At 61.3% G+C, this 19,297-nt stretch overlaps 7 protein-coding genes across 7 annotated transcripts; all 7 read left to right on the top strand.

Moving 5' to 3' along the window:
* Positions 1–1,430: 1,430 nt before the first annotated feature.
* Positions 1,431–2,765, top strand: LSCM1_03563 (uncharacterized protein; the record flags this gene model as incomplete). Its single annotated transcript, XM_067321099.1, has 1 exon — positions 1,431–2,765. The coding sequence occupies one exon, from the start codon at positions 1,431–1,433 to the stop codon at positions 2,763–2,765; it is 1,335 nt and encodes a 444-aa protein (XP_067177709.1).
* Positions 2,766–4,067: 1,302 nt separating this feature from the next.
* On the top strand, positions 4,068–4,511 carry LSCM1_03562 (uncharacterized protein; the record flags this gene model as incomplete). Its single annotated transcript, XM_067321098.1, has 1 exon — positions 4,068–4,511. The coding sequence occupies one exon, from the start codon at positions 4,068–4,070 to the stop codon at positions 4,509–4,511; it is 444 nt and encodes a 147-aa protein (XP_067177708.1).
* Positions 4,512–6,348: 1,837 nt separating this feature from the next.
* On the top strand, positions 6,349–6,597 carry LSCM1_03561 (uncharacterized protein; the record flags this gene model as incomplete). The annotated part of the gene is made up of 1 exon (XM_067321097.1): positions 6,349–6,597. The coding sequence occupies one exon, from the start codon at positions 6,349–6,351 to the stop codon at positions 6,595–6,597; it is 249 nt and encodes an 82-aa protein (XP_067177707.1).
* A 5,603-nt stretch (positions 6,598–12,200) lies between these two features.
* On the top strand, positions 12,201–13,307 carry LSCM1_03559 (uncharacterized protein; the record flags this gene model as incomplete). The annotated part of the gene is made up of 1 exon (XM_067321096.1): positions 12,201–13,307. The coding sequence occupies one exon, from the start codon at positions 12,201–12,203 to the stop codon at positions 13,305–13,307; it is 1,107 nt and encodes a 368-aa protein (XP_067177706.1).
* A 977-nt stretch (positions 13,308–14,284) lies between these two features.
* LSCM1_03558 (uncharacterized protein) lies at positions 14,285–15,436 on the top strand (the record flags this gene model as incomplete). The annotated part of the gene is made up of 1 exon (XM_067321095.1): positions 14,285–15,436. One exon carries the CDS (start codon positions 14,285–14,287, stop codon positions 15,434–15,436), a length of 1,152 nt encoding a protein of 383 aa, XP_067177705.1.
* A 1,021-nt stretch (positions 15,437–16,457) lies between these two features.
* Positions 16,458–17,144, top strand: LSCM1_03557 (uncharacterized protein; the record flags this gene model as incomplete). Its single annotated transcript, XM_067321094.1, has 1 exon — positions 16,458–17,144. One exon carries the CDS (start codon positions 16,458–16,460, stop codon positions 17,142–17,144), a length of 687 nt encoding a protein of 228 aa, XP_067177704.1.
* Positions 17,145–18,163: 1,019 nt separating this feature from the next.
* LSCM1_03556 (uncharacterized protein) lies at positions 18,164–19,072 on the top strand (the record flags this gene model as incomplete). The annotated part of the gene is made up of 1 exon (XM_067321093.1): positions 18,164–19,072. The coding sequence occupies one exon, from the start codon at positions 18,164–18,166 to the stop codon at positions 19,070–19,072; it is 909 nt and encodes a 302-aa protein (XP_067177703.1).
* Between the last annotated feature and the right edge of the window lie 225 nt (positions 19,073–19,297).

Below are 19,297 nucleotides of genomic sequence, written 5' to 3'. Positions count from 1 at the left end.
CACCGGAGCAGCAGTGACTCGTGGAGCACTCGCAGGAGAAGCAGATGCAGGCAACACAGTGAGCGGGCCAGGGCTTCACCTGTCGGCGTGCTGACGATGACGTGATCGCTACAACGATACATAAATACATTCACATATCAACGTGGGTGCTGAAGCGCGCATGCTTCAGCCGCAGAGAAGAGGCAACAGCGGCAGTAGCAGTGGGAGCGAAGAGTGCTCACTGGATGGAGCCTGTCTCTCTCTTCACCTGTGGATGGGTGGACGAGGCATGGCGGACATCGAAGGAGAATGGAAACGGCGAGAGAAAGGGAAAGAAGAGGAGAGGAAAAGAGGGGAGGGGGAGGAGAGGACGGCGATTCGCGGCAGCGACGCATACATATATATATATATATGTATATATGGGTGTATGTCCTTGTAAGCCACGACGCCCCCTTTCCCCCTCCCCTCCGCGTGGAGAGGAGTGGAGAGAGCGGATGCACGTGTGGCCACGCAAGGCGGAGATAAGCACACGTGCATCCATGTCCATCTCCCTGCGCCTCTCCCCCCTCCGCTTCCTCCGCTTCCCCTCAAAGCAACTGAAGCAGCCACCAACCGCACGTCTCTCCTTCAACCCCCCTTTCCCCTCTATTTGGGTCTTTCCCTTTTTCTTTTGTATTTTGGGCTTCCTTCTGCTCTTCGGCCCACACCGCCTGCACACTCTCTTCGCCCCCCTCCTCCTCTCCTCCTCTCCTCCTCTCCCCTCTCTCTGTCTGTCTGTGTCGATAACACACACACACACACACAAACACACCCACACATTCTTTTTCGCGGCTGTCACACGGCCCCTCCTTGACCAACATCTCTCTCTGTGCGTGCGTGCTTAAGTGCGTGAGTGCTCTCCGTCGCCTTTCCCCATCCCCCCCTCTTCCCCTTTTTCCATTTGGACTCCTTTTTACCCTCGATTTTCGGGTTTCAACATCTTCGTGTGGCTCTCACCCTGGCGCGTGTTGCCCCCTCTTCCCTTCCCTCATCCCTCCGCCTCTCCGGTGCGTGTGTGCGCCTCTCTCTCTCCCCCTTTTTGCTTCTATATTTGACTCTGCGAGACACCTCCATCAGCACCACGAGCGTTGCCACGAAACTTTGACGATCCCACTAAACCGCCGCTTTCCTTCGTCATCTCAGCTCCAACTAGCACGCTGATCGATTACCCCCCTCCTCCCTCCACCAGTCTGTGCGTGTGCGTGCGTACGTGACTCTCTCGGTGCACACACAGGGGGGTTCATCTCACGTTCGCCGATTGTTTTGTTCTCCTCTCTCTCGCCCCCCGCCACCTCCCCCACACACATACACTCAGCCATCTCGCGTGGGCGCTTGCGTGTCTTTACTACCGCTTCTTCCCCCCTCCCCCACCCCCCTTGCACATAGAAGAACGAAGAGGGGCACACATCACCATGAGCTCCTGCACTGTCTACGTGACCGGGGTGCCGGCCTCAGCGACGGAGGACGACATCTTCGACTTCTTTACACGGATCGGCAACGTGGCAGAGGTGCACTTGCCCACCACGGAGCAGCAGCCGTCTTCTGGGACCGCAGCAGCCGTGGAGGTCGTCTTCGACAAACCCGAAGATGCCGTCAGTGCCGTGTCCATCAGTGGCAGCGACTTTCAGGAGGACATCCCGATCTACATCTCCGCTGTGGCGCCAAGCGCCGCCGCGACGCAGGAGGCGGCCGCCTTGGCGACCACCACCGCCGCGGACGCTGTCGGGGATACCAACGGCAGTGCAGCTGCCGCCACAGCTTCGGGGGAACCGGGCACTGGCCTGCCGGCGCGTCGTTCGGCAGAGGCCGAGAGGACGTCCAAAAACAAAGTTGTGGTCTCGTCCATTTATCCTCACACGACGCGAGCGCAGCTGCGCGACGTCTTCAGCTCGTGCGGTGCCATCTGCGACTTTCGCCTGATCCCCACCCGCCACATGGCCTTCGTGGGATACACAACGGAGGAGGCGTATACGAAGGCACTGAAGCTGGACGGGACCATGGTGAACGGTAACCCCGTCGTTGTGCGGCCTTGCCCGCCCCGTGATGATGCGCCTTCGCCTGCACCCCGGCACGACCTGTCACGCCGCGGCAGCGATGGCGCCGGCACCTCGGCGCCGAGCAGGCGGCCGCTGGAGGTCCGCGTCGTCGTTCACGGTGTTCCCTCTGACGTCACCAAGGAGGCTCTGCGCGCCTTTTTCTCGCCCGACTGCGGGCCACTGGTTGATGTGTTTCTCAAGCCCGAAATCGGTGTTGCCTTTGTGGCATTCACCTCAGCCGAGAACGCTAAACGGGCCATCAGCAAGTCAGGGGAGATGTTTATGGGCACCCGCGTGAGGGTGGAGCAGCGACTTCCGCTGATCTGCCGCCGGTGTGATAAGGAGGGGCACGTGGCGGCACAGTGCAAGGAGCCCGCGCATAGTTCCCGGCGCCGCAGCAACGAGCGTCGTCGTCGTCGTCGATCGTCTTCCTCCTCGTCCGATCGCGACCGCCGTCCCCGCCGCCGCTCTGGCTCACTCGACCGCGACCGCCCCCGCCGCCGCTCTGACTCGCTCGACCGCGACCGCCCCCGCCGCCGCTCTGACTCGCTCGACCGCGACCGCCCCCGCCGCCGCTCTGACTCGCTCGACCGCGACCGCCCCCGCCGCCGCTCTGGCTCGCTCGACCGCGACCGCCGTCGCCACTCGCGCAGCCGCAGCCCGCCTCGTCGACGCCGTCAGAGCCGCAGCCCGCCACGCAATCGCCGTTAGAAGGAAAGAAGCCCCGCTGAAACGAATGCGTGCGTGACGGTGGTGGCGGTGGTGGTGTGCAGGCAACCGGACTGTGTGATTGAGCCGCTAACCTCCCCCCTCCCCCAAGGTGCCCGATAAAAGGGTTGGGGGCAACGGAGGCGACGCTTTGGGCGGAAGAGGCGCACGAGTGGACTAAGGCGGGCACAGGCGACAGTGCGCCCGACATGGATGAACCTAAACGTGTACGCGTGCGTGCCAAGGCGAGAGGATGGGACGATTTAAAAAGGGAAAACGGGAAACAAAGAAAGCAGAGGCGAGGCGGAGGGGGCGACTCATTTCTTTTTGTGCGTGCGTGCGTGGCCCCCCTCCCTCCCCCTCCTTTCTCTCCTCCCCCTTCGCTAACGCCGGCTTCCGCGAGTGGTGGATAGGATACCGAAATACATTAAAGCAAATAAACCGTGACGCAGGCGCATACGGCGAGAGCGCGGCGAGGAAAGGCTGCGCAACAGGTGGGTGGTGATGTGGCTTTGTCTTTGTCTCACTGCCTCTCACTCTGTCTCTCTCTCTCTCTTTGCTCTGTCGATGAGAGCGGCGAGGAAAACCGTGCGGTCAGCGGTCATGGCGCACACGCTTGATGCACGCACCTCATGCGCACTACCGTTTGGGCCCTTTCCTTCGCCGCGCTGCCCCGTCTTCTTTTCCTCCCTCTGTCTCTGTGTTGGCTCTGCTTTCCATTTCACGTGGCGACGGTTCGCAGCACCCATGCGCAAGATGGAGGAGGAATGTGTGTGTGTGTGCATGAGCCTGTCGTCACCACTCGCTTGCTCGCTTTCCATTTCCACCATTGTCCCTGCTCACCCTTTCCCTTCTCTCCTCTGTATCCTCCCTCTCCCTCTCCCTCACACACACACACATATTTATGTATACATATGTATATATGTATATGTATACATAAACGCTGACGATATGTGAAATGGGCTGCAGCAACACGACGTATTTTGCTTCCCCCCTTTTCCGCAGAAAAAAAGAAAAGCGTCGCCTATCGTTCATTGCTATTTTCGGCGCCCTGTTCCCCTCTTCTCGCCCTTCTCGCGTGACAAGAAAGGAGTCCCCAGGAAAAAGAAAACCGCCCATACCCACTCTCCTTCCCTCTGTGTAAGTGTGTGCGTGTGTCGTCTGCGCGCATCTCTGTCCCCGCGCGTCTCTGCGACAGCACTTGACCGGACGAAATCGAAAGAAGAAAAAGTCTCATCAGAGACTCGCTCGCTGCATCTCCTCCTTCGGGCGCCTTCCGTAGCTGCACCTCCCCCCTCCCCGACGATGGGTGGAAACGAAGACAAGGCAGCTGGCAAGGTCCTTATAGCCGACCTGCCGATGATGTGGCCGAGCGACATGCGCCGGTTTGAGAAGGAGGGTGGCGTGTGGGGGCAGCAATTTAGGCAGCGGCGCTGTCAGCTGACTTTTGCTCTTGCTGTGTCCGCGGCGTCGACGGTGATTGGGTCGTGGTACGTCGTCATGCGGCGCAGGAATACATATTTTGTGCTCTTCTCCACCTTCAGCGGCTTTTCGGTGCTCGGCTTCTGCATCGGCATGTCGCTCGCCCCGCTGTGGTATGAGAACGTGGCAAACAACAAGGAGACGTCGATGATGCGGCGGGTATGGTGGGCGAAGGAGTGCGCCAAGCACTGGGACTACTCGCAGGTGAACGGGGAGCGTTGGACAGCGTCGTACCCCAAGGCTGCGCTTCCGGGCAAGATCGAGTAGCTTAGCAACAGACTTCGCCCTCTCCTCCTCCATTTCCTTCTTCCCCCCGAAGCGCGCCTGTGTGAGGTTATGCGCATCTGTGCCGATATTCCAAGGGATGCGTCTGTCTGCGCTCGTCGGCGCTTAGGTGATAGGCGCTCTTTGGCGTGCGCACTGGTGCCAGACCCTGTTGAAGGACATGACGTCTCGTGGCCACCGGCCGCTGTCGACCCCTCCCTCCCTTCTCTTTCTCCGTTGTTACTTTGACAGACTCTCTATGGATGCCGGACCGCCGCCCCCCTCTCCCCTCTCTCTGCCGGTGACAGGGCCCAGCAGCCACGGTGTGTGGGAAGGCGAGAGCGACGCATCGCTACGGATGCCGGGGAAAGAGAGGGGGGAAGGTGCGTGCGTGTGTGTGTGTGGGGGAGGGGAGGGTGCCATGCCGCGGACGGCGTGCCGCCGGGGCTGCGCGCGACAGGCGGGCACCCGCCTGCACACCGTCCGTGCGATGGGCGAAGGGTGGGCGCGTGACTCGAGCGCGCCTCACCCGGTGCTCGGTGCCCGCTTGTGTGAGGGGCCTGCGCCTTCCCCGAGGGGTATGGGCGAGGGGGCGGGCAGCATGATGGCTGGGTGGGGGCGCCTTGCGGGTGACGCGCAGCCCGCGGCCGCGTCGCCACCCGCGGTGGGCGTCTGTGGCAGGGCGCGGTGGAGTGCGGCGGCGTTGCGCCTCTCTTAGTGTGCGTGTGTGCATGCTGCACGACAGCGCAACGGGGCACGCGGGTGGAGAGAGGAAGAGCTCTTTGATGGTGGACCCCACTAGTCCTTGGGCGTTAGCCATCCACTCATCCCGAGGCACGCAGGTACGCGCGTGTGCGTGTGTGTCATGTCTCTATTTTGGTGTGCTCCCGAGGACTCTGCAGAAACGCAGACGTCATCATCAGTCCGGCTGCCGGGGGAGTGAAAGGCGTACGAAGACGTAAAGGAGGTGGGAGGGGCCCTACCACCGTTATCTGATCTCCACCTGCGCGCTCGCGCTCTTTCTCCCTCTCTTCGTGCCCCTCCATGGTGTTCTCGAAGGCAGCAGAATGGAGCAGAATGGTGTGCGCGTGTGTGAGGTGGGTGGGCGAGCGGGTGGGACCGTTCACAGGAGAAAGGGAGGGAGACAACGACTTTAGCTGCAGTGGCGGCACCGATACAGTACGTAGGGAAAGGAAATGGGGTTACACCGTGCACGCGAGAAGAAGACGCGCGGAGTTGTACGCAGACGTGATGGTGTTTTGTCCCTGTGAAGCGTCGAAGAAAAAGAAGTGATGGGGTGTGATGGCGCGAGATAACTTTCCCGGCTTGTGCGGCCGCATCGCGTGCAGCGCCAGCGCCGACGGAAGTTTTGTTCTCCGTTTTCTCCTTCTACCCTTTGGCACATGCAGTGTGCTTCATGATCGGCGCGAACGGGGCCACTGCTTCGCCGGCCTCCGTGGGTGAGTCGTGCGCTCGCAAGACACTCACGGCGCAGCAGATGAATTGCTTGGCTTCCAGGAAGGCAGCTCTCCAAGCGGTAACAGTACCCCCCCTCCTCTTACACACACACACGGACACACAAACATTAAAGCACCGGGACGTGCTGCATCGCCGCTGCTTTCACACCCACTCACTTTCTCCGCCCTTTCATACGACTCGCCTCTTCGCTTGCTTTGGGGGCAACGACAGGACCGCCGTCTCCGTCTCACTGCGTACCAAGGGCACGGCTCTCGGGAGGCCGCACAGGTCCCCCTCCCACTCCCTTGCACCCAACACACGAGCTCTGTCTCCCCCACTCTTTTCTTTTAGTCCTTCCGCTGCTTTTGCCGCTGCGCCAGCGATGGAGCCACGCCTTACTCGGAAGGAGGTGGACGTCGTACTAGCAGAGCAAGAGCTGCAGGGCCTGCTGGCTCGGCTTGATTACAATCTCGTGATGCGGCACCGCACCTACAGTGCTCACCTCGACTACGTGAGGAAGATTCATGACATGATACGCGACATGGAAGGCCGGGTTGCGGCGCTTACACCGTTTCACGCACCGAGCGGGCCGGGGTGCTCCGGCGAAAGCCCTTTCAGCGAGACAGCGTAGCACCACCGCGCCTCAGGGTACACAGCTCTGCGCCTGCGTCGTCACCGGCGTGCGCACACGGTGCTCTACTTGCGCAACCCTCCGCTTTCACCCGTGTAGGCAAGTGCCTCTCTCTCTCTGTCTCGCATCTTCCCTGTCGCTTCTCGGATGAAGCTGGTCGTGATGGGGGTAAGGGGAAGGGGGGAAGGGGACGGGGACGGGCGAGCAGCGTCTGTTCTCTTTCCGTTCCGCGTTGCCTGCAGAAGCGCAAAAGGTCTTTCCGTATATCGCTGCTGCTGCTGCTGCTGCGGCGGCCTCTGCTACTCTCCTTTTCTGTTTGTGTGCTTGTGCGCACTGCCGGCTACCTCTCGCTGCCCTCCCACACTGCTGCTGCTGCTGCGGCCTCTGGCCGTCTATGCCAGACCTCTTTCCAGAAGTGCACCACGAACAGCACCGATAGCGCTCAAGAAAGAGGCAAGAGAGACGCCTCTGCCGCTCCAGTGACCCATGCAGGTCGCTCACCCGTTCCCTTGTGGCGTCTCGCATCGTGCTCTACCCGTTATCTGGTGCCCACCCCCGCCCCCTCCCTCGACTCCTTTGTGCGGACTCCCTTAGCTCCCTGACCTCCACGGAGCTACTCACAAACCACGCCATCAACTGCGCCTCATCGCGCACCACCACCACCGCCCCCCTTTTCCCTCTCTTTCCTCATCTGGCTGACGCCCATAGGCTACTGTACACGGATGCACGCCAAGACGGGTACCCTCGCGTCCTCAGATGCTGATCGACTCAGCTGAGCTTAGCAGGAAGGGTGGTGGCTGTGAGGGTGGTGGTGGTGTCGTTGCGACTCCACACGCTCCTCTGCGGCGGCCTCTGACACCGCGCGTGCTCTCTCGCTCTCTCTGGCGTTGCACAACTGCCTCCTGTACTCTGCGGCGTGGAGCACGATTGGAGAACACGGCCGAGGAAGGGGGTGTGGAAGGGGAAGGGGGGGCGCGACCGCGAGTGAGCGCTTTCACGCCCTCTTCCCCTGGTTCCTTCCCCCGGTCACCTTCTGCTCGCACATCTGATCCTCAGGTCGACGGCCTCTTTCTTGGGCTCTCCGCTGCTCGACGTCCTCCGCCTTCTCTCTTCGCTCTTCAGCGGCGCTCACAAGCCTGACAGTCCCTCTTTCGTGAGGCTCTCTTCTCTTGGCGCTTTCGCTTTCATCTTCTCACTATGCCGCTGCTCTTCATATATACTCTATGGATGCCGGACCGCCGCCCCCCTCTCCCCTCTCTCTGCCGGTGACAGGGCCCAGCAGCCACGGTGTGTGGGAAGGCGAGAGCGACGCATCGCTACGGATGCCGGGGAAAGAGAGGGGGGAAGGTGCGTGCGTGTGTGTGTGTGGGGGAGGGGAGGGTGCCATGCCGCGGACGGCGTGCCGCCGGGGCTGCGCGCGACAGGCGGGCACCCGCCTGCACACCGTCCGTGCGATGGGCGAAGGGTGGGCGCGTGACTCGAGCGCGCCTCACCCGGTGCTCGGTGCCCGCTTGTGTGAGGGGCCTGCGCCTTCCCCGAGGGGTATGGGCGAGGGGGCGGGCATCATGATGGCTGGGTGGGGGCGCCTTGCGGGTGACGCGCAGCCCGCGGCCGCGTCGCCACCCGCGGTGGGCGTCTGTGGCAGGGCGCGGTGGAGTGCGGCGGCGTTGCGCCTCTCTTAGTGTGCGTGTGTGCATGCTGCACGACAGCGCAACGGGGCACGCGGATGCAAACGTCGGCTAATGAAGAACAACACCGAAAGAACTGTGAGGGGAAAGGTATCTCTCCGTATTGGCGTCGTCAGATGCAGTGGCGGATTCAATGGACACGCGCCCTTTGGCGCCCTCTTCATCTTGATGCTCGTTACTCGTCGCGTCGGCCTTTGCCTGTCTCTCGCACAGTTGGCGGTTGCATAGCCTGCAGCCTCGGGGCGCAGTCTCTCTCAGTTGTTGCTTCTCTCAGCTCATTATCCACTCACTCTTTCTGCTCCTGCCACGTCTTCCTGCTTTGTGTCATCACTGTCGCCATCGGAGTAGTGCGTCTCAGGTACGGGTCTAATCGTCTGCACCCGTCAAGTGGGCTTCTCCGAGTGCCTCTTGAGGCGACTGCATGGCCGGCAGGCCGCTGTAGTCCCTGCCGCCGCCGCCGATTCTTGAACCGCGATCCCTCTTAGTGCTTCCTCTCCCACTTGACGCTGGGAGGTGACACTGGCGCGGAGAGCCTGGAGACTGGAAGGGGGAGTCTGGGTGGTGCTGTCAGATCGACATCTTCTGTAACGGCTGCTGCAAGGGAGGCTATGTGTTTCGCACAGGAGGATGCTCAGGCGGGCAGGGATGGGGCCGACAGCGGCGACAGCAGGAGGAGGGCAGACGAAGCCAGCGTCCGCGACGCAAGCGGTGACCTGGTCGGCTTCCCGTCTCTAACAAGCTCTCCGTACTTTCCCATGAAGGTGCAAACGTGCGATGGCGGTCGTTGCGCTTCTGTTAAAGAAACCGAAGCGGCTGCTCGCCGTGACGGCGGGGCCGACTGCGCCGAGGGCGGTGTGGAGGAGTGCTGTGGACAGGTAGGAGCTGACACCGCTCCGATGGGTGCGCCACTGCTGACCTCTGTCGAGGAGCAACCACCGCGCGGCTTGGCGTCCGGCCTTCCCGCCGTGGTGGTCCTTCGCCACCGCATGGGCTGCAGCATGGTTGCCCTGAGGCCGCATCAGCGAGAGGCCTACAGCCGCCAAGACCTGGAGAGCTTTGTGCTCTACAAGAAGCAGAAGTACGACGCGGTGAACGTTCTCTGGCGTTTCTGTATCCTCATGCAGCTCTTGCTCAGCTTCTCGGTTTTTTGCCTTGTCCTGAGCACGTGCACAACGGAGTGGCTGAGCGTCGAGAGCGACGACATCATCTTGTCTGTCGGGCTGTTCTTCTCATGCCAAGATCGGCACCGCCGCATGTGCACGTCGTGGCGTAGCTCGCAGCTGGAGTGGAGCGTCGTGCACGCTGCCACCGGCGCCGTGCTGTGCCACGCGTCTGCGGGGTTTGTGCGCCGCTTTATCGTGGCTCTGTGGGCGATGGGGATTCTGCAGCTTCTGTGCGAGGTGCTAGTCGTGGTACTGGGCCTGCGGCTTGCGGTTCGCCCTACACGCAGTGGCGCTCTTGTCCTGCTCTTTTCCAACCTTCTCCTGAGTGTGGGCAGTGGCATTGCAACGGTGGTTCTGTTCAGCTTATACACCTCGTGTCTGCGGCGCACCTGCGAGGGTGGGAACGCCTTTGGCAACGGGTGCAATGTGAGCTACCGCTACGGGTACCAGCTGTACATCGCCACCATCGCCCTGCATGGGCTGCTGCTCGCACTCGTGCTGTGCATGCACAGCTATATCCACAGTATTCGTGCCACATCGCGTCGGCAGCTTCGAGCTGAACGGCAGCGGCTGTCCCGCGATGTGCAAGTAGAAGACTACATTGTGCGTATGCTCGACTTGCCGACAACTGCCGCCCTCATGGGAGACGGCGGTGGTGGCGCTAGTGCTTGCAGTACCTGCGACGCTGCGCGAACCGCTTCGCCGTTCAGTGGTTGCCGGTCGGTGAGGCCGCCGGGGAGTGCCCCCGAAGCCCCTTCGAGTAGTCGAATCCTCGCAGGTCAAGACGGCGGTGAGAATGAGGGCGTGAACGGGGACGTGCTGCGCGCCGACTACATGAGGGCATTACGCTCCGCATCATCCGCCTTGGCCGGTGACGCGAACTTCACCAGCGGGGTGGAGCATTGCAGCCAAGTCCATACCAACGACAATGCCACGTCGACGATGTCGACAAAGCCGGCTCGTGGTGAGCCACACGTTTTCTTTGCTGAGGTGCGGGACGGTGCGACCGACGAAGGGGACTCGGCACTCTTTCGCGGCCGACAATCTCGCTGCCACCGAGCGCATCAACCAGTGCCGACATTTTCCTTCGACGACGGCCGCATCAGCACTGCTGCTGGCTCAACGACGGCAGTATCCTACGCCTCGGACGACAACGCATGCAACCGACTCGCGACGCGCGGCCTGAGTGTCGGTGCCGCGGCCGCGGACGGCAGCAACGGCGACCAGCGCCAGCGTTGTGACCAGGAGGAAGCATCGCCCGAGGGGTCTTTCCGGTCACGCGCGGGGCGTCAGCGCAGCGTTGAACCGCAGAAGGCAACGACGCATCCCTCACTCACCTCGAGGAAGCCGAAGTCAAAGCAGAGTCTCCCCGGCAAGCTGCGCAACGCGCTGGCCTATCAGCAAGGTCGAATGCGCCATCGCACGTTTCTTCGCTTCTTCAACCGCGAGTACGACCCCGAATACTTCACCGCTGCGGAGCTCGGCGTGCCGATCGCTGGCGCCACCGACTGGGTTTACGATGACCGCAGTGACATGTACTACTCGTTCGACCGCAACATGTTCTGGGACCCGCTGACGCAGCAGTACTTCAGTTGCGCCTTGAAGTCGTGGCAGGATTCGCCGGATCAGGCTGTGGAAGTGCGTGACGTGCTGGACTTGGTGCTGAGAGGGCTGCCGAGTAGCAGCGGTAGTAGCAGCCGAAGTGAAAGCCCGCCGTATCGTGAAGATTCGCTGCCGCTGCACCACACTCCTGCACGCGTGGACACCGGCGGCGACGATGATGGTGTACGCTGGAGCGGTGGCGTCCAGTAGGCAGCGCTACACTGGCAACGATCGCGGCAATATTCGCGGGCAGTCTCCGGCTCCATCACAGCTCGAAATGGGCCGCGTGGTGACAGTAGAGAACACTTCAGCTAACCTAGCAACCAGCAGCAGAGGAGCGAGACGGAAATGAAGAGCCCATCTGTTCCTGCACGAGCGCGGAAGGTACGCGGCTGCGCTCTGCTGGGCGCTCTGTAGCGCGTTGGCCATTCAAATACCCTCTCCTCCTCTCCGACCTTGAGTTGATGAGCGCGCCGGCGCATGCGCTGGTGCCTCTGCGTAGACAGGTCCTCTCTCTCGCGAGTGCGTGCGTGCACGTCGCTCTTCGTTGTCCCACTCGACACTATTTTCGTGTGCTGGCTTACGTACTTCCAATCCTATAGTCAAGAGCGCGTGCTTGCCGAAGAGGGCATCTCTTCCCACCCCAACTCTCTCTATCGCATGTTTTGTGTAGGAGGCGGCAACCGATGCCCATGCTCCACAGTCCTGGCGTCTTTCAGGGGACACGCGCACGTGCTGGTGCGCACGCGTCCGCGCACAAGCATGAAGAAGACAGGGCTACGTCCACTGGTATCGAAGCGCGCCGTGCGGGACGCGCAGGTTTGGCAGCACCTGCCGCCCCACACCCCTCGCACATCTTCAGCCCTCAAGCGAATGCCCCACTTTGTCTTGACCGCGCGCTGTGCTCTGTGGCGTTCAACATCGATTAGTGCAGAGCGTCTCTGCATCGATGCAAGCCGGGAACCGCTGCACTGCTGTGGACCCCTTTCGCGCGCGCGCTCCCTCGCACGCACCCCCCCGGTGCTGCTGGCCGCCATATCGCTCCTGCTCGCTCCCTCACGTGCGCACATGCCACTCTTTGCGATCCTGCTGAGCGAGATACCCCGACACACACACACACACACCACATAGGCACCCATAGGCAAGAGTGATGACACAGCAGCGGGCAAGGAGGGCACGGCCGTCCAAACCAGCGACGGTGAGTGTGTCTGCCAGCGTGCCGGACCCGGCGCCGTTCTTTTCGATGGGCTCTGCTTCCCTCACCGATGCTATCGCCGTCACAAAGGTCATCTCCGTCGTGCTTCCACTCCGCCACTTGCGTGACCGCGACGCACTGCATACGGCACTACTGAAAAAGCTGCTACACCGCCCCTACGAGCCATCCGCGGAGGACCTTGCGCAGCAGCAGGAGGTCGATAATGACGGCAAGCACGGGCACGGTGCTTACACCTCACTCGATGATCATGCAGCTTCGACGTCGTCATCCTCTTCGCTGACGCCGTACGTGATTGTTCACATCAAGTCCGCAGAGGTCCACTCCGACACAGCTCGTCAGGTGAACCCACGCGGCGATGTACAGGTGAACGTGATGGTGACCCTGGTTGCAGCTCGTCTTCAGCACGGGATCTGCGCCGGTGTCTCGGAGGCGTCGCCGTTCACGTCGTGCATGCAAGTGCGGGTGCCTACAGTTGCCGTGTCCGCTGCGGTGGCAGCGCGAGGAAGCACAGATGACGCCGCTCTATTGCTGCTGAGGGCTTCTTCGACCACAAGCACCGACAATGTGCCACATAGGGAGGGCCACGACGTCGAGGTAGAGCTGAGCAACGGCGACGCGACGGTGGCTGCGAAGCACAGGTGCCGCACCGGGGTTCCTGAGGATCAGCAGCTGCGCGTGACAGCGAGGTGCCTCGAGGATGAGCCCATCGTGCCAGGGCAAGCAGTCCTGCTCGTCTCTGAGCCGGCTGCTATGCGTTGCATCGGCATCCGCCCGCCGCGTGCGGCACCCGGACCCTTTTTCTTCTCAGGCGAGTCGCAGCGGCCGCTGCAGTCTTCCAGCGAGGCGCCAGAGGTCGGCCCCGAGCTGGCGCCAAAGAAGCGCGCACGGAAGTCGCGGGCGCCCGCTGCCGACACGGATGCTGCTACTTCAGCGCGCCGCGTTGTGGTCATTGAGTGTGAGATCCCGAAGAGGGAAGAGGGCGGAAAGGGCGGTGAGGCGGCATGCGCTCGCAAGGGCCAGCGTAAGCGACCACACACTTAATGGAGTCCATGGTGCATGACGACGTGGAGGAGGTGGAGAGCCGGCGTGCAGGCTGCGGAGAGAAAAGGCAGGAAAGGAGAGGGGGGCGTGGAGGTGGCTGCTGTGGCGAGCGGCAACGACATCCCCGCCCTCGGTGTGCGATGCTGTCGACCTTCCTGCCGTGGGGCAATGACTCCCCCCTCTCCCTCTCGCTATGTGCTGTGACAATTCGCCATAAGTTGAACTAAAAACGCGAGTGCGTACTGCTGAAAGTGCGCGTCTGTGTGTGTATGCGTGTGTGTACCCTGTGACGCACAGAACAGGGCTTCTCGTGTCCCTCTCTCTCTCGCCTCCCCTGCCGCCATTCCGCAGCTTGCGTATAACATCTACAGAGGTGCACCTGTACACGTAAGCACACTGCCGAACGTCTGTAAAGGCGGCGACGAGGTATTAATGGGCACTGTGCACGTATGGGTGCATGCGCACCTCTCAATGTGCACCCACATCTCTCTCGACGGGCTCTCGCCCGCTGAAGATTTCCCCTCCCTCCTATCCAGACATCGATGGCCTCAGCTCGTCTTGTGTTTGCTTCTCCTCCGCGTGGGTGAGGAGAGTCTCTCAGCTTCGGGCCGACATCTGTCATGCGTTGTGTGGATGCCTGTGTGCCTGTGGGTGTGCCATGCCACCCACCACCACGTGCGCCTTGCATGCACCGACGCGCGCACACCGCTGCCTCCTTGTGCCTCAGCTCTCTCAACTTTTCAAATCGACACCCCCCTCCACACGCACCCACACGCAGTCATCTCACTCTCTCTCTCGTGGTGATCCACCAGCTCCTTTTTTGTTTAGCGTCATAGACACACATACACACGCACAGAGCTCTCCTACTATCTGTTGCCCCCACTCCATAGAGACTCATAAACTTCGTTATCTGCACGGGCGCCTCGATCCTCTCGAAGCTTTCTACCTTGCGCCGGTGCCAGTCCTCGCTCATCACCATGTCTTCCACTGAAGCCGGCCTACAACCTGCCGCGAAACGTGCGCGTGAAGAAAATGTGGGGGCGGAAGTCGCTCACGTGTCGATAGCCGGCGTGGCTACCGATGCTGCCAAGGCGGATGCTCTCATCATGAAGCCCGTCGCGGCCGGCGCCGAGGTGTCACCAGCGGGTGAGACTACCGAGGAGGAGCCGCTGCAGCAGGAGAATCCGTTCCGCTACGTCCTCTTCCCGATCCAGTATCATGACATCTGGCGCAAGTACAAGGAGCAGGAGAGCTGCATCTGGACGGTGGAGGAGATCGACCTCGGCAACGACATGAAGGACTGGGTGGCGCTGAACGACGGGGAGCGGCACTTCATCAAGCACGTGCTCGCCTTCTTCGCCGGCAGTGACGGCATCGTCGTCGAGAACCTCGCGCAGCGCTTTATGAGCGACGTAAAGGTGCCGGAGGCGCGCGCGTTCTATGGGTTCCAGCTGATGATGGAGAACATTCACTCCGAGACGTACTCGGTGCTGCTGGACACGTACATCACGGACAGCGAGGAGAAGTTGCGGCTGCTGCACGCGATTCAGACGATCCCGTGCATCAAGAAGAAGGCAGAGTGGGCTGTACGGTGGATTGGGAGCAGCGCGAGCTTTCAGGAGCGACTGATTGCGTTTGCCGCGGTGGAGGGCATCTTCTTTTCGGGCTCGTTCTGTGCGCTGTTCTGGCTGAAGAAGCGTGGCCTGATGCCGGGGCTGACGTTCAGCAACGAGCTCATCTCGCGAGACGAAGGCCTGCACACGGACTTCGCATGTCTGTTGTACAACTCGCACATCAGGCACAAGCTACCCCGCGAGCGCGTGCTGGAGATCATCGTGGATGCGGTGAACATCGAGCGCGAGTTCATCTGCGACGCGCTGCCGGTGCGGCTGATCGGCATGAACTCGGAGTTGATGGCACAGTACATCGAGTTCGTGGCGGACCGACTGCTCATCTCGCTCGGTGAGGAGAAGCACTACAACGCGACGCAGCCATTTGACTTCATGGAGATGATCTCGCTGCAGGGCAAGACGAACTTCTTCGAGAAGAAGGTGGGCGAGTACCAGAAGGCCGGCGTCATGAGCACGGAGGGGACGTCAAAGAAGTTCTCCCTCTCGGAGGACTTCTAGGCACGAGCGTCGCACTTCAACTTCTCTTCCCGCTTATTCGACTCGCAGGATGGATCCCTGCACCATCAGCTTGTGTGTGTGTGTGTACTGTCTAGCAGCGCAACGGACAGATCGGATGCATCAAGAAGTCAACATCCGTCCAGCTCCCACCGCACGTTTGCCGTCTTCTTCTTCCTCCCTCCCTGATCGCGGAACGGCCTCTGGCCATCTGTCTCCGGACGCAGATGGACACAATAGAGAGGGCGACCGCCCCTCAAGTTTTGCTCGCATGCATACATGGCATACACGCGCATGCAGATACGTGGGCAGATTTCCGCTGGTGCTCTTCGCGTGCGTCGCCTCTGAGGGTAGTCTTTTTAGGTGGGCGGATAGTGAATGCGCAACGACCAGAAAAACAGCAACACGCGGAGCGACCATGAGGATGCTGTCTCTCTCTCTCTCTCTGTGTTGTGTGTGTTGTGTGTGTACACGCCACAGCGAAGGCGTATCGTACTGTGCGGCGCTTTACTCACTCCAAACGCACGCCTCTGGCCTTCGCTGTTATTGCGACCTCAAATGGCACCGTCGCCTTCCAACGTTGGCTGTGTTCTCACCCGGCTTTTTCCTCCCTTTCCTCCCTTTCTTACCTCTTCCTCATCGACACCTCCGGAGAGCGGCGTTGCATCAAACCTACACACACACACACACGCACATCGTTGTGCGAGCGTTCACGCTGAATTGCTACACTTGGCACGAGAAGCCGCGGCACAAATTTGCAGCGCTTGGGGAGAGTGGACGTCACCTGCGCTTCTCACAGTATAGCAGAATAAAAGCAACGGAACTCGGGCCTCACTCGTGTGCAGACGCAAGGACGAACTTTAGGTGTTGTGTGGCGCCTCCTGGAGCCCACAGAAGGCGCCTGACGTAGGCGTAACTGGAGCTGATTGGCCGCAGGCGAAAATCAAGAGCGGCTTTTTTTTGCACGCAGAGGGGACGCGCGGTGCGAAGGCGCCTGCGCTGATGAAGTAGGCGACGGGGCAAAATGGATCGACATGGCTACAACTACTATGGAGAGGACGACAGGGGCTCCTGGTGGATGGAGCCGAAGCGCGCCTACAGGTCGTTCGGGCCATTCCGCATCGTCTCCACACTGATGGTGGCCGTCGCCATAGGCCTTGTCGTCTTCGGCCTCGCGTGTGCGGTAATGTTCGTCGCCGAAGTCTCAGAGGAGCACCCATCACGCGCCAAGTGGGCCCTACGTGCTCTGATCGTCTTCAATTTGGTGGTGCACACGTTTATTCTTATCGTGGATCAGATGAGCTGGTGGCGCTCGCTGCTCAGCCTCTTGGTGAATATGCTGTACCTGAGGCTGCTGCGCACGTTTCCCTTTGTTTCGAGCATGAGCAGCCCGCTCGTGCTGACGACGATGCTGGCGGTGCTGCTGGAGAGCGCCATGTGGTACTGGCTTGCGCTGCGACTTTTGTACTACACGTCTGCGCTGTTGATTATTGGTTTCTTCCTGATGCTGTGGCTGGTGCCTGTCGGGCTGCTGTCGTCGTGTGTCATAGAGGATGATCGACTTCCAGGTGGCGGTGGCATGGGGACGATGCACGGCAGCAGTCCCGGTGCCGCGTCTGGCGGCGGCTCCATCACGTCGGCCGGGGTGGCACAGGGACGTCGAAGGCGCACCATTATGAATCGTCTCGCCGATCTGATTCACAGCACCTAAACACGGTGTGTGCCGGGGCGCATGCACTTGTGCTGCTGTGCTCTGCGACCCTCTCTCATCTCCTCCATCACGTCGTCCCTCTCCCGTGTCTCGTATTCGCTGCGGCTCACTTGGCGTGCCTTTTCCTTTCCCCTTCGTTATCGCATCTTCAAGTGTATACGTCTGTCATGCCTGTGAGCGCCCATCTTCGCCCCCTCCCTCCCTCCCCTTCTCTCTCTCCCCGACATCACCGCGGGACTGCCACGGTGATGGCAGCACCCCTTCATCCCTGCCACCTTCTTCCCTCCTGCCACGCCTGATACGCATCCCATGCATCGCTTGCTGTGCTTGTCGCACTGGCTCACCGTGCTGAAAGCAGGGGCGCATGAAGGACGCTGTGAGGGTTACGTGCGAGGCATACCAACCGAGGCATCAGCCCACGACGTCACACAAGGTTCGTGGCGGTCGCGACGACGCCTCTGTGCGCTTGCCCTCCTTCCGCGATTTCGCTCCTCCCTTTTCCCTTGCTACTCAGTGAAAGCAGTACTTCAGCGCTCATCGTCACGGAGAGGCTCCGCTTTTTACCTTCGCAGGCGTCTACATGAGTGCTGTGCACGGTGTGCGTTTGTTCACGAGGGCGCAGCTTTCTCGGTACGCTTTCCCTTTTTCCTCTCTCCGTTTCATCACCGGCGGGCAGGGTCGGCAGCCAAGCGACCTTCATGACCCGTGACGCCAACAGCTCCCTCACCTCATGCGACGCACTTGACTCCTCCTCAAGAGGTACGTGCACGGCCCATCCGCCAACCTTCGCCTCTCTTCCTCGCGCCCATGTGCACAGACACCGGCACCCCTCCGTCTTGCCGTCTCCCGCCTCCTCCCCCCTCCCACGATCATCACCGCACCCCTAGGGCCACTCTCTTGCGGTGTCGCTTTCTCCCCCTTTCTCTCTTCCCTATCTATCGCCTTAGCACCGGTGAAGTGAAACTGCACACCACCGCATCGCCCACACCGCCCACACAGCACTTTGATTTTCGCGCTTCATGTCCTTCAAGGCGGCGGATCTGAAGCGGACGCTGGTGACGGATGCGCCGCCGCTTCCGCCGATGAAGGGCGTGACCTTTGGCACAGTCTTTACGCCGCACATGCTGATCATCGACTACAGAGACGGCCGGTGGGAGGCGCCGGCGATCGTTCCCTTCGCCAACTTTTCGCTGCCGCCGCAGACTTCGTGCCTGCACTACGCCACACAGTGCTTTGAGGGGATGAAGGTGTACGCGGATATTGCCGACATCGCGAAGGTGTCGAGGGGGGAGAGGCTGGAGAAGCAGACGCTGCGCCTGTTTCGCCCCGAGAAGAACGCTGCGCGCCTCCAAGACAGCATGCGCGCCATTTGTTTTCCAAGCTTTGACGAGGCGGAGCTGCTGAAGCTCATCATGGAGTTCGTGAGGACGGAGAGGGATTACGTGCCGAAGGAGTACGGCTACTCGCTGTACCTGCGCCCAGCTGCCATCGGCACCTCGGATTGCCTTGGCGCCTCCCCCTCGAAGTCGGTGCGTCTCTTCGTGATTGCCTCGCCCGTCGGGCCGTACTACCCGCTGCCAGAAGGCGAGACTGATGCGGTGGCGATCAAGCCTGTGAGGCTGCTGGTGGAGGAGAGGCGCAAGCGCGCGTGGCCCGGTGGCACGGGTGGCAACAAGCTGGGCGCCAATTACGCCGGTCCGCTGCTGGTTCAGGAGAAGGCGCGCACCCTCGGCTACAATCAGGTACTGTGGCTCGGCCCCAGGGATGAGGTGCAGGAGGCTGGCTTCATGAACTTCTGCACGCTGTGGAAGACGAAAGAGGGCAAGACAGAGCTGATCACCGCGCCGCTGGACGGGACGATCCTGCCCGGCGTGACGCGCGACTCGATCCTGGAGCTGGCGCGGTCGTGGGGAGTTCGAGGTGTCTGAGCGTACGTACTACGTGTCGGAGCTGGTGGAGGCGCTGCAGGAAGGCCGCGTGCTGGAGTGCTTTGGATGCGGCACGGCTGCCGTTGTGTCTCCCGTCAGCCTGCTTGCCTACAAGGGCAAGGAGTACAGCGTGCCGTTCCCAGAGCAGAGCTACGCGCGCCGCTTCCTGTACGAGATGGTGGACATCCAGTACGGCAAGACACCGAGCCCGTGGTCTGTCAAGAT

The sequence above is a fragment of the Leishmania martiniquensis genome, chromosome 27, assembly GCF_017916325.1.
Source record: "Leishmania martiniquensis isolate LSCM1 chromosome 27, whole genome shotgun sequence".
Taxonomy (NCBI): Eukaryota; Euglenozoa; class Kinetoplastea; order Trypanosomatida; family Trypanosomatidae; genus Leishmania; species Leishmania martiniquensis.
Note: the sequence above shows the minus strand (reverse complement) of the source record. Positions and strands in the feature narration are given on the sequence as shown.